This window comes from Oncorhynchus tshawytscha, linkage group LG07, assembly GCF_018296145.1.
Source record: "Oncorhynchus tshawytscha isolate Ot180627B linkage group LG07, Otsh_v2.0, whole genome shotgun sequence".
NCBI classification, from domain to species: Eukaryota; Metazoa; Chordata; class Actinopteri; order Salmoniformes; family Salmonidae; genus Oncorhynchus; species Oncorhynchus tshawytscha.
The window spans coordinates 35,530,372-35,543,783 of NC_056435.1; the positions used below are offsets into that span (position 1 = coordinate 35,530,372).

Genomic DNA, 13,412 nt, shown 5'->3' on the forward strand with positions numbered 1-13,412 from the left:
AGAACCCTTAGATCTCAGTTTCTATACAAAGGAGAGCATGTAGGCTAATGTCAGGAGGAAGATGTATCCTAACAAGGCCATCAGTAAACAGTAAGCGATGCCTTTATAATGCCTTTATACAACAAATGATTCAATGTCTCATGGCTTATCAAGCTGTACTTCCTTCATGGTTTCCAGTTAAAGAACATCTCCACCCCGGCCAGCAATCATTATTGAAGATGTTTAACTCAAGTCATTTCAGTGATAACACAATCATACTGTAGGCCTCCGTGAATTCTGTATGTATGTCACAGAAACGGGAGTGGCTTGTTCAAAAGGGCGTGCTCCAGTAATGCACCTTTCACTAATCCCGCCCCCCACATCAGCAGTCTGTGGTGTGTGCAGTGTAGCCCACCACAGTTGTCTCTCCGACCCTTCTCTCTGCAGTAAGCATGTTCGCCAGGGTATCTGCGAACCGCTCACGACCCAACGCACGTTTACCGGTGAGAAACCCCCCACGGAAGAGTCAAGGATAATCGATTTGGATGTGGCGCGCACTTGAGAGTTTGAATACGGTGGTAAGCCCGAGTGACCGGAGCACCGGCAGTGAAGGAGGAATACTATATTTGGGGTGGCGCTCTCTACTTAACGTGGACAATCATGCATATGCTGTTTTGGGGACTAGGGTTTTTGCTATTTCTCCCTGACTTTTTGAATATAGTGTCATCCACGGGGAGATCGCGTTCAAGAAAAGGTAACGTATTTCGACTTGCCACAAAAAAGAATTACCCTGTGATGTGTTATGTTGTAGGCTAACCGGCAGACAGAGAATGAATGACTTTTTTTCCGTATCAGCAAAGCACATGACTTGGAATGCTTTTATAATGGTCTTATGTTTCTTGAATGACTTCATTTCACAGAGGCAAACGTAATTAACGCAAATAGCATTATTATTATTGTTATTATTGTTATAAGCCTATTATTAGCCTATTAACATTGTTAATTCTATACACGTTATACCATGGGTTTCTTCTCCAGCTGAAATTTCCGAGCAGCTTGGCGCATATGAGATTGTAACTCCGGAGCGAGTGAATGAAGCCGGTGACAACTTTCCCACGAGCGTGCACTTCAAAAGGAAAAAGCGTAGTGTGGAGGATAGCCCAGGCAACTCCTCTGACCAATGGGCCTTGCCATCAATCCATTACAAAATATCTGCGTTTGGACAGAACTATCACCTCAACCTGACACCCGAGTCAGGATTTATCGCTCCGCTATACACTGTGACAGTACTTGGAGCACCTATAGTTAACATAACGGATTTCACCCCGGAGGAGGAGACGGAAGAGGATACGGAGTATCAGCACTGCTTCTATAAAGGACATGTGAATGCTCAAACGGAGAACACCGCAGTCATCAGTCTCTGCTCTGGATTGGTGAGTCCAAGCACTTTGAGTAGCCCTCCCTTGATACAGTGTGATACAATGTTTCTATGCACTATGATAGGCGCACCTGTTATCTGACCCGATATGAAACTGTAATGCAAATAGTTTATACAGCTGTTGTAATACTATGACAACATGAGAACATAAGGGGAACCTTACCCTGGAGTGCTGTAATGGAGTGGATTTCGACCTCTGCACAAAACGCGCTTTTCCAGCCGTGTGCGTTTGTGTTCGATTTAAAAGTGGTTTGACTGTTAGTGAGAGAATGCCATTTATGTTAACTCTTCTATCCCTGACCACTTCACATGTAAATGAGCTGCTCACATAAATAACTTTGAGCCTAGTAGTCCCATTCAACTTCAGCCATCATACTCTGCATGCAGTGTCATGCACGCTTCTCCGGTAACCAGTGACGTCCTACGTTACGCACATCAGTGCAGAGGGAGCGCCAGTGGTACTGACGTCATCACGATTGAGTCTCAGACAGGGACATAATCCCCATGCATGCATGAGGTTGTGTGGAGTTGAAATTCACTAGGGATACTTATAGATTGTAATAATAACAGTTAAATTCCCAATGTGATTGTCATTGAGGTCATTGATTATCATTGATTATCATTGAGGTCACCACAAATTGCCTGCACCATATGCCTAGTAGGCTTGGAGATCATTTGACATTAAAATAACACAAGTTCATGTTGGTCTATTGGTGTGGTTCAAGCCAATAAAATGCACTATTAGAAAGTTACAATGATTCACGTATGTATAGGCTATTCATTCATATACATCTAAGGACTTTTACTTGCTCTGGACCTATTCACAGGGAAACAGTTGGAAGCAGGTATATGAACATTGATACATTATGAATTATATCCACTCAGGGGAGCCAGGCCCACCCAATCAGATTGAGAAAAAAAACATTATTTTTTTAATGCTCTTTTACTTGTCAGTGTTCCAAACGGGACATTATTGGTCTTTTTACCTAAACATGCAAACACCATCAGATATACTGTAATTCTGTACTGTAATTCATAGCACGCATTGCACTGGGTTAGTCAGATTTCATTAAGTATAACAGAACAGATGAACTGGAATTACATTCACTCTCACGGGATGGGTTGCCAGAAGAACTAACTGAAAGCCACAACCCCAATAAGCCACCAATATGACTGCATTGAGGCATATGCCACTGTGCTTCTATGGCTATACGCACCAACACGAGAGCTTGGGACTATAAGGTTCAATCTGCAAAAATATTATTCTGAGGTAATTGTCTTCAACCTTTTACTGCAGTGGGATAAATCAAGGTCACACAGAGTGATTATTGGTAGTCTTAATCAAATCTACTTTGAAACAAAAGTATACACTGCACACACATGGTTATGGGCTTAACAAAATGAAGACACCTGTGCCATGTCAGGTATAGAGTTGACATTATTCCATTTTGAGTTTGCTTCCCAATATTACACTTTATATACATCACAGAAGACTGAAATGTAACAAAACTGTTTGACATAGAAACACTGGATTTGTCATTTTCTTTCATTTTCTTTGATTAATGATGAAATATTAATAACATTCCACCCATTAGGCCGAAGAGGGTGCTTTTGGTCAATGACTGCAGCAGAGGGCTACAGTTCCGAACCCTAATTGGTTTGATTGGTGTCAGCTATTTTTATTTTGCATTCGTTTGAATTTAACATGAATTGGGGTATTTAGATTACTATATAGGAAGAAAATTGAACTGAACAAGGCTACGTCAATAACTGTAACGGTTTTCTAGTGGTGATGAAAGAGAGTCGGACCAAACTGCAGCGTGTCGATTGCGATCCATGTTTAATATAACAAAGAAACACGAACTTACAAAAAAACAATAAACGAAACCGAAACAGCCTATCTGGTGCAAACTAACAACGAGTACACATAGGACACTAAGGACAATCACCCACGACAAACTCAAAGAATATGGCTGCCTAAATATGGTTCCCAATCAGAGACAACGATAAGCACCTGCCTCTGATTGAGAACCACTCCAGACAGCCATAGACCTTGCTAGACAACCCACTAAGCTACAATCCCAATACCACCACCAAAACCCCAAGACAAACACACCACAATTACAAAAACCCCATGCCACACCCTGGCCTGACCAAATACATAAAGATAAACACAAAATACTTTGACCAGGGCGTGACAGAACCCCCCCTAAGGTGCGGACTCCCGAACGCACCTCAAAACAATAGGGAGGGTCCGGGTGGGCGTCTGTCCATGGTGGCGGCTCCGGCGCGGGACGTGGACCCCACTCCTTTAATGTCTTAGTCCCCTCTCCCTTCGTCCCTGGATAGTCCACCCTCGCCGCCGACCATGGCCTAGTAGTCCTCACCCAGAACCCCACTGGACTGAGGAACAGATCGGGACTGAAGGACAGCTCGGGACCGAGGCAGCTCGGGACTGAGGGGAAGCTCGGGAATGAGAGAAAGCTCAGGAGTGAGAGAAAGCTCAGGAGTGAGAGAAAGCTCAGGAGTGAGAGAAAGCTCAGGAGTGAGAGAAAGCTCAGGAGTGAGAGGAAGCTCAGGAGTGAGAGGAAGCTCAGGAGTGAGAGGAAGCTCAGGAGTGAGAGGAAGCTCAGGAGTGAGAGGAAGCTCAGGAGTGAGAGGAAGCTCAGGAGTGAGAGGAAGCTCAGGCAGGTAGATAGATCTACCAGCTCCTGGCTGGCTGGTGGTTTCAGCAGATCCTGGCTGACTGGCAGATCCTGGCTGACTGGCAGATCTGGAAGAGTCTGGTTGACTGGCAGATCTGGAAGAGTCTGGTTGACTGGCAGATCTGGAAGAGTCTGGTTGACTGGCAGATCTGGAAGAGTCTGGTTGACTGGCAGATCTGGAAGAGTCTGGTTGACTGGCAGATCTGGAAGAGTCTGGTTAACTGGCAGATCTGGAAGAGTCTGGCTGACTGGCAGATCTGGAAGAGTCTGGCAGACTGGCGATGCTGGGCAGACCGGCGGCGCCGGGCAGACTGGCGGCGCCGGGCAGACTGGCGGCGCCGGGCAGACTGGCGACACTGGGCAGACTGGCGACGCTGGGCAGACTGGCGGTGCTGGGCAGACTGACGACGCTGGGCAGACTGACGACGCTGGGCAGACTGGCGATGCTGGGCAGACTGGCGATGCTGGGCAGACTGGCGATGCTGGGCAGACTGGCGATGCTGGGCAGACTGGCGATGCTGGGCAGACTGGCGATGCTGGGCAGACTGATGGCGCTGGGCAGACTGGCGATGCTGGGCAGACGGGGGCACTGGCGGCGCTGGGCAGACTGGCGGCACTAGCTGCTCCATATAGGCTGACAGCTCTGGCGGCTTCTTACAGACTGACCGCTCTGGCGGCTCCGTGCTGACTGGCAGCTCCTTGCAGACTGGCAGCTCCTTGCAGACTGGCAGCTCCTTACAGACTGACAGCTCCGTGCAGACTGACAGCTCCGTGCAGACTGACAGCTCCGTGCAGACTGGCTGCTCCATGCAGACTGGCTGCTCCATGCAGACTGACAGCTCTGGCTGCTTCATGCAGACTGACAGCTCTGGCTGCTCCATGTAGACTGGCTGCTTCATGCAGACTGGCAGCTCGGGCTGCTTCATGTAGACTGACAGCTCTGGCTGCTCCATGCGGACTGACAGCTCTGGCTGCTCCATGTAGACTGACTGCTTCATGCAGACTGGCAGCTCGGGCTGCTTCATGTAGACTGACAGCTCTGGCTCCTCCATGCAGACTGACAGCTCTGACTGCTCCATGCAGACTGACAGCTCTGGCTGCTTCATGCAGACTGGCAGCTCTGGCTGCTCTATGTAGACTGGCTGCTTCATGCAGACTGGCAGCTCGGGCTGCTTCATGTAGACTGACAGCTCTGGCTGCTCCATGCGGACTGACAGCTCTGGCTGCTCCATGCGGACTGACAGCTCTGGCTGCTCCATGCGGACTGACAGCTCTGGCTGCTCCATGCGGACTGACAGCTCTGGCTGCTCCATGTAGACTGGCTGCTTCATGCAGACTGGCAGCTCGGGCTGCTTCATGTAGACTGACAGCTCTGGCTGCTCCATGTAGACTGGCTGCTTCATGCAGACTGGCAGCTCGGGCTGCTTCATGTAGACTGACAGCTCTGGCTGCTCCATGCAGACTGACAGCTCTGACTGCTCCATGCAGACTGACAGCTCTGACTGCTCCATGCAGACTGACAGCTCTGACTGCTCCATGCAGACTGACAGCTCTGGCTGCTTCATGCAGACTGGCAGCTCTGGCTGCGCTGAACAGGCGGGAGACTCCTGCAGCGCTGTGTCGGAGGAAGGCTCTGGCTGCGCTAAACAGGCGGAAGACTCCGGCAGCGCTGTAGAGGAGGAAGGCTCTGGCTGCGCTGAACAGGCGGGAGGCTCCGGCAGCGCTGTAGAGGAGAAAGGCTCTGGCTGCGCTGAACAGGCGGGAGGCTCCGGCAGCGCTGTAGAGGAGGAAGGCTCTGGCTGCGTTAAACAGGCGGGAGACTCCAGCAGCGCAGGAGAGGAGAAAAGCGCTGGCTGCGCTGAACAGGCGAGGCACACTGAAGGCCTGGTGCGTGGTGCTGGAACTGGTGGTACTGGATCGAGGACACGCACAGGAAGCCTGGTGCGGGGAGCTGCTACCGGAGGGCTGGGGTGTGGAGGTGGTACTGGATAGACCGGACCGTGCAGGCGCACTGGAGCTCTTGAGCACCGAGCCTGCCCAACCTTACCTGGCTCGATGCCCACTCTAGCCCGGCCGATACGAGGAGCTGGAATATACCGAACCGGGCTGTGCACCCGCACTGGAGACACCGTGCGCTCCACAGCATAACACGGTGCCTGCCCGGTCTCTCCAGCCCCCGGTAAGCACAGGGAGTTTGCGCAGGTCTCCTACCTGGCATAGCCATACTCCCTGTAAGCCCCCCAAGAAATTTTTGGGGCTGACTCTCGGGCTTCCATCCGCTCTGCCGTGCTAGCTCCTCATAATGCCGCCTCTCTGCTTTTGCTGCCTCCAGCTCGGCTTTGGGGCGACAATAATCTCCAGGCTCATTCCAGGGTCCTTTACCGTCCAATTCCTCCTCCCATGTCCATAACTCCAGGTGGTGCAACCTCTCCCACTGTAGCTGCTGCTGCTCCTGCTGCTGCTGCCTCTGTTGCCTCTTCTCCTGTTGCTCCTTTGGGCGGCTACACTCCCCTGGTTTAGCCCAGGGTCCTCTCCCGTCGAAGATCTCCTCCCATGACCAGAAATCCTTGGTGAGCATCTCCTTTTTCGGCTGCTCCTGCCTGTTGACACGCCGCTTGGTCCGTTGGTGGTGGGTGATTCTGTAACGGTTTTCTAGTGGTGATGAAAGAGAGTCGGACCAAACTGCAGCGTGTCGATTGCGATCCATGTTTAATATAACAAAGAAACACGAACTTACAAAAAAACAATAAACGAAACCGAAACAGCCTATCTGGTGCAAACTAACAACGAGTACACATAGGACACTAAGGACAATCACCCACGACAAACTCAAAGAATATGGCTGCCTAAATATGGTTCCCAATCAGAGACAACGATAAGCACCTGCCTCTGATCGAGAACCACTCCAGACAGCCATAGACCTTGCTAGACAACCCACTAAGCTACAATCCCAATACCACCACCAAAACCCCAAGACAAACACACCACAATTACAAAAACCCCATGCCACACCCTGGCCTGACCAAATACATAAAGATAAACACAAAATACTTTGACCAGGGCGTGACAATAACTCAATTTGGACATGAAATGCAGATATAACCTTATAGTCCCAAGCTCTCGACATGCCACTGCCTATTTCATTTGTTCATTTAGCAAAAAAGACAGCTCATCATTCAGTGCCTTTATCACAGTCAACACTAGGCTTGGGCGATATTCCAATTGCCATCTCTTCATACCGACCTGGTGCCATACCGGGATCTGTAATACCGGTACTGCACACAAAGGGAGCTGTTATCAAACCTCACTGAACTGTTGTAATCTGAAGGTTAGCAATACTAACAAGTACATGTTGAATCCCATTGAGAACTTTAAATGCTAACGAGTGTATTGCTAACATTTTATACAGTCTCTGTCCTAAACTATTTTCAGGAGAGACATCCCAGCTCATAAAGTTATACAAGTAACTCAAAAATGCTACTCACAGTTTTCTGCACAAAACAAATATTAGACAGCAAGGTTCTTGATCCATGAGGGGATTCCCTGCTGTTACCGGCCAATGAAGCTTGACTTTGGAAGAAGCTAACCACTTAGCCATATAGCTAACAAGCTACTAAATGATCAAGCCAAATGTACAACTGCAGAACATTTAGCACATTTTAGGCAGTACCCCCACACATTGACTCGGTACCGGCACCCCCTGTATATAGCCTCGTTATTGTGTTACTTTTAATTTAAAAATTTGACTTTATTTTATTTCTTGAATATTTTCTTAACCCTATTTCTTGAACTGCATTGTTGGTTATTAATGACTTGTAAGTAAGCATTTCACAGTAAGGTCTACACCTGTTGTATTCAGCACATGTGACAAATAACATTTGATTTGATTTGGAATAGTTTTAAGATGTCCAGCTGGCAAACATTTAGTTGTATTCTTCTTCGGTGGGGTTTATTAATGGCAGTTGGCATCCAATATGTTGCAATACCGCACCCAACTGGACTATAGTATAAATCCATTATACCTTGTGATCCAAAATGGAAAAAGGGGAAAATAAACAACCTTTCAACTAACCCTACACTCATTTAAAAACCCACTACCCCATTCTACTACTTTGACCCTATCTGTTCCTGCACCATGCCAACAGCCTGGGAGGATGAGACACCACCACTCAACGCACCCTGTAACTCTTCAGAAGTCAAAATGTTGTACTACTCTGCAGCTGCCACTACAACATATATTTTCAGGGATTTACATTCCATTTCTGCAGTACAGTAAATAACCATTGCTATGAACGCTAAGAAGGCAACCTTACTGAAGCAAATGTCACACCTTTCAGTATCCCTCAGCCTTAACCTTAATCCATCTTCCTCTACTTTTTTCACTGCCTCAGCATATGACACTTTCCACACTACTTTGACTCTTGCCACCTCAACCTGCCTTTCTCGCACCAGTAACATGAGCACCCCTACAGTTGACAGACACAACTTTATCCAACATTTAGTTGTGAATTCCATACTTTAACTAGATCACCTGGCGCGTGCTGCACAACAGTGAGTGACTCACAAGGCTTCGGTTTCTTGTCGTTGTGTGCTTGTAAACCTAACACCACGTGACTGGGTACTATTGGTAAACTTCAGAATGAAAAATTACGTGACAGGTGAAGTTAAGGACGCAATCTTCGTTATCTCCTAGCATATTGCACAAGACTGCAGGTATTTACTTCAAAATTACCTGCAAATATTCAAATAATAATAAAAAAAGACTTCAAAGAAATTGTTTTAATGTTATTGACGGTACTAAAAACAACATCCCATGTCTGTTTCCAAAAACCCCGGCATACGGTATATATCGTATACCGCCCAGGCCTAGTCAACACACCTCTATTTTAGCTTTAGTTAGCTTAAATAAATGCTAAATGTGTAGAATAGCATGAGATGAGCTATTAAATAAATTTAGCACACAAAGATAGGGGTTATTTGGCTTGTAACCATAGTGGAACCCTTTTTAATGCTATATAGAAGATTCAATAAAGAAACATGCTCATAAGGTTCTAAATGGAAGCATTATGGTGCCATTAAAAAAGGTTCTATATAGCACCAAAAACATGTTCCACTATGGTTACAACACTGTTTGGGGCTATATAGAACCATTTTTTCCTGGTTCTTTATATAACCTTTATGGAGAATGGTTCTATAAAAACCTTTCTGAATCTGAAGGTTCTTTGGAAATCCTTTTGAAGAACCATACTGGTTTTTTTTATGCTGGTCAGCCATATTATACTGTTAAAATTCCATAGGTGTTTTTATTGTGCTAATTGACAAGTCGAATAGTGAGCCACCTCTGTGAGCCACCTCTGCTAGAGCTGGTGGTATCTGAGAAGATAATTGAGAACCATTCATTGATTTAGTCAACTGTTCTCAATCTTTCACAAGACACTGTCACTGGTCATAGTCAATTATAACTTGTATTGGCATAACACAACACATTAGCAAAACTGGAATGACACTCTCACTCACGGTAGCACAAAATGTGTCTGCCTGCCCCCCCCCCCAAAAGAAAACGACCTCCCTGCACTTTGCCATGGGGCAAAGAGAGACCTGTGCAGTTCTATAGCTAGTCACATGCTATTCGACACATTTTGCCATGAGGCTGAGAATGTTCTGTTTTTCATTTCAATTCCACTTTGCATTTTAATATTAGAAGAGTCATCCTCCATAATACTACGAGTGGCTACCACAACTAAATCAATAGTTGTCATTGTTGGTGTTGTCATTATATCTTGTGTGCATTTGGGCACAATTGTGGATGTTCCCAATAGTCATTACATTTTGCATACAGCAGACCTACAGTATATTTGTGAGATTCCATTTTCACTACTTTGAGGTGGTTTCAATCTTTTCATCATACACAAACAATGAAATATATTTTCATGGTGAATTGGGCTTACTGTGGGCCACCCTATTGGTCTGTAGCATTTCGCAGTGCAGCATTGTCCAATTCAATCTAGATTAGAAATAAGTGCTGTTTCCACATTGCCTAGCTTGGCACTTCACATGTCTGGTGTATCTTTGACCTCCACGTTAACTAGTAGCACTGCCTGTGCTTTATGAAATGTAACACGGCTTCCATCGAGTCTGCAAACGGTGCCAAGAAACCAACAATAAGACTCACATTGTTTTCTGATAGGCATCATAGGCCTCATTCTTCTCATTTCTCCTCTCTTTTCAGGGACCATTTTACTAATATGCATGCAAATACATGTATTTCACCACATAACCATGACATGAATAGCTGTGAATCAAAGCCAGTGGGGGCTCTGACAAGGACCATTTCCACTCCTCTGTGGAGTATGTCCATGCAGTACGCTCCAATGTTACTGCACTTATTTCAAACCATTCTAATTCCTCCTTTTTTCTCCCCCTCAGCTTGGCACTTTCAGGTCACCGGAAGGGGAATATTTTGTGGAGCCCCTTCACAGTTACAATGGAGAACTCTATGAAGAAGAACACACCAAACCTCATATTGTGTACAGAAAGAAAGCCTCTGTGAATGAGGCAGCCGTGGAGGACACTGCTTGTGACACATCAGGTACATTGAAGTTATAAGAGTAGAGGTGCAATGGACATGTTTTGGTCTGAGATAAGTGTTTTTGGTGTGTTATAGAGTTTGTCAGGAGGCTTTTGGACACACAGACGCAAGCACGCATGCACGCGTGCACACACACACACACACACAGAGATAAAGAGAGAGAGAGCTACAGCTACAGCTAGCTGAGTCAGTTCCATTGAGTCAACTGACAGACTTTCATCTGGTGTTTTCCTCTTGGTGCTCCTGCTCTCTGATGGCTCTGAGAGGAGAGGAGATGAGAGAGAATGGGACTCCCTGTGCGAGCTGTTACGTGTGGAAACAAATGTGTGTGTGTGTGTGTTTGTGTGTGTCTCAGTCTCCCTGATAACCCCCTCCCCCTCGTTACCCGGCCTTTAACGAGTTCCAACAGACATTAGCAAGGACGGATAATCGTTGTCTGTCATATACAGTATTATATCCTAAAGCTTCAGTATATGATTTGCAATAGGAACTTAGTCATTTTATAGTCATTTTACTATTACAGGCATAACCACACTACTGTGATGTCATATTTAGACTTTGATGTAAAGCAGTAGCATAATTTGGCTCATAAAAACACAGTAAGAACTATTTCAAAGTTGTAAATTTTTGTTGTAAGGCAGATACAGTATAACAGATTATGAGTGGTTCTTCAGTGACTGACATATCTGATAGACAGCGTAACTGTATGGATTCACTCATATGATCCCCCCCCATCAGTCAGTCAAACAAATTGTGGCACAGCAACCTCACATGAACAACTGATTGCAGAGAGTTGTATCCAGATGGAATGCCCATTACAATGCATTATGGGCAAAAGGTCAGAGGTTATTCATGTTTCCAAGAGAAAAGGGCAGGATATGGATGCATCTCACCTCTAATTTCCCAAGCAAGTTCTACTGTAAGTAGATGCTTTTTCAGCTCAGGCACAGGAAAAATAATTTTGGAAGTTCTTCCTAGTATCGCCAAATCTCAGTTTATTGCCACAAGTTCCTGTTGACTCTGGCACTTCCTGTGGTCCTTTGGTAAGAAAACACGATGGGCCCAGTACCATGAAGACACGGTGTATATTGTATTGTATGAAAGTGATGCCAACTTCAAACATTTAACTATTCATTACTATGAAAATAAAGCTGAAGGATATTGATTTGAGTAAAACGCAAGACATGTCACTGCACATAGCTGTTTTTCACATCTGAGAAGGGTCTTTGTGGTAGGGTGTGTGTGTGTGTGTGTGTGTGTGTGTGTGTGTGTGTGTGTGTGTGTGTGTGTGTGTGTGTGTGTGTGTGTGTACAGCAAAGGATTTGAAATTGAAATGGCAGGGACGTGTGTGATTGTGGTGATTAGGAGCTGAGGAAGAGTGTTTGGGTTCCTGAGAGAGGAAAGTGGTGTTTGATATCTCCTCGGTCCTGAGAACCCTCTGAGTGTGTGTTTGCTTGTGTGTGTTACATTTCAGATTGTATGACCTGTACATTGAATATTAAGTCTTAGAAATACATTTGAGTATGTGTTTTAACCAGTGGGGATGAATATAAGACCGTGTGTTGGCTTTTACAAAGGCCCTTTGTAGCTCTGGATTTTCAATAAAGGAATATGTTTACTTCTGATAAGAATCATGGTGAACAGAAACAGTTCAACCTTTGTGCTGGAGACAGAGGCATTTTTCTATGACTGGTGTTGCATTGCAATTGGTGTAGATTTAGTGATCTTTCTTCTAAGAAAACAAGAGTGAAGAGGTACTGGTGCTACTCCATTGAGTTTGGTTGTCATCTCAAGATTAAAATCTGACTCAGAAGTCACCCTCCAACCCCTGAAAAACGAAAGGTCAGTGTAGTCTGGCATCCAGTCTATGACACCAGTCTATGACACCAGTCTATGATGTTGGGGCTTTGCGCCATCTTTGGTGTGTGGCAGAGTGCCAGGCTTACCTAAAGTGAACCCCACCCACCCCCTCATCTCTCCTCCTCTTCACTCCTTCTCTCTCCAGGCCCTTGGATCTCAACTCATTCATTTTGACTCATTCCTTCAGCAATAATATTTAAAGAAGAGCAGCAGCATATTTACTTTGGAAGCATTCGCAAGCATTCTCTAGTAGTAAAAACAGGGCTTTCAAGGAAGCGAGTGAGAGTTGATTGTATGATAAATTCAATAGCCTGTGATCCCAGCTTGCAGTATAAGCTTGTGGTTCATATTGTGTGTATTATATTCATTGGACCATCTCTTTTCCAGGACATAAACACAGACACAAGAGGAACAGCGACAAGGTGAAGAGACATCCGCTGTCCAGCAGTAGCAGCAGCATGCTGGACGACCTGGATGACCTGGACGGCCTGTCTGCAGGCCTGACTGCCGATCCCTTCTCCAGAACAGAGAGAGAGAGCGGCAGACGGCCGGCTAATGACAGCAGCGGCGACTCAGGACCTCACAGGAGATCAAAGCGCTTCCTCTCCTATCCCCGCTTTGTAGAAGTCATGGTGGTGGCAGACAGCAAGATGGTGGAACATCACGGGAGCAACCTTCAGCACTACATACTCACATTAATGTCTATCGTAAGTTCTGCTCCGTTAACCGACCGCAAGCGAGCCAGACAGCTTTTTTGATTGTAGGGGAGGGGGGCTATCTTATTTTCTGTCCCGGGACATTGGCAGGCAGGCAGAGGGCTCAGAGGGAAAGGGCAGCCCGG

The 13,412-nt window shown here is 46.1% G+C and overlaps 1 protein-coding gene across 1 annotated transcript in view; it reads left to right on the top strand.

Moving 5' to 3' along the window:
• Nucleotides 1–375: 375 nt before the first annotated feature.
• LOC112255256 (A disintegrin and metalloproteinase with thrombospondin motifs 9-like) overlaps nucleotides 376–13,412 on the top strand; it is a 74,893-nt gene continuing 61,856 nt past the window's right edge. Inside the window, exons 1-4 of the mRNA XM_042324347.1 lie at nucleotides 376–733; nucleotides 1,018–1,412; nucleotides 10,549–10,711; nucleotides 12,959–13,278. Coding sequence (XP_042180281.1) covers nucleotides 640–733; nucleotides 1,018–1,412; nucleotides 10,549–10,711; nucleotides 12,959–13,278 — 972 coding nt within the window. The 5' untranslated portion in view covers nucleotides 376–639. The remainder of the gene's footprint in view (nucleotides 734–1,017; nucleotides 1,413–10,548; nucleotides 10,712–12,958; nucleotides 13,279–13,412) is intronic.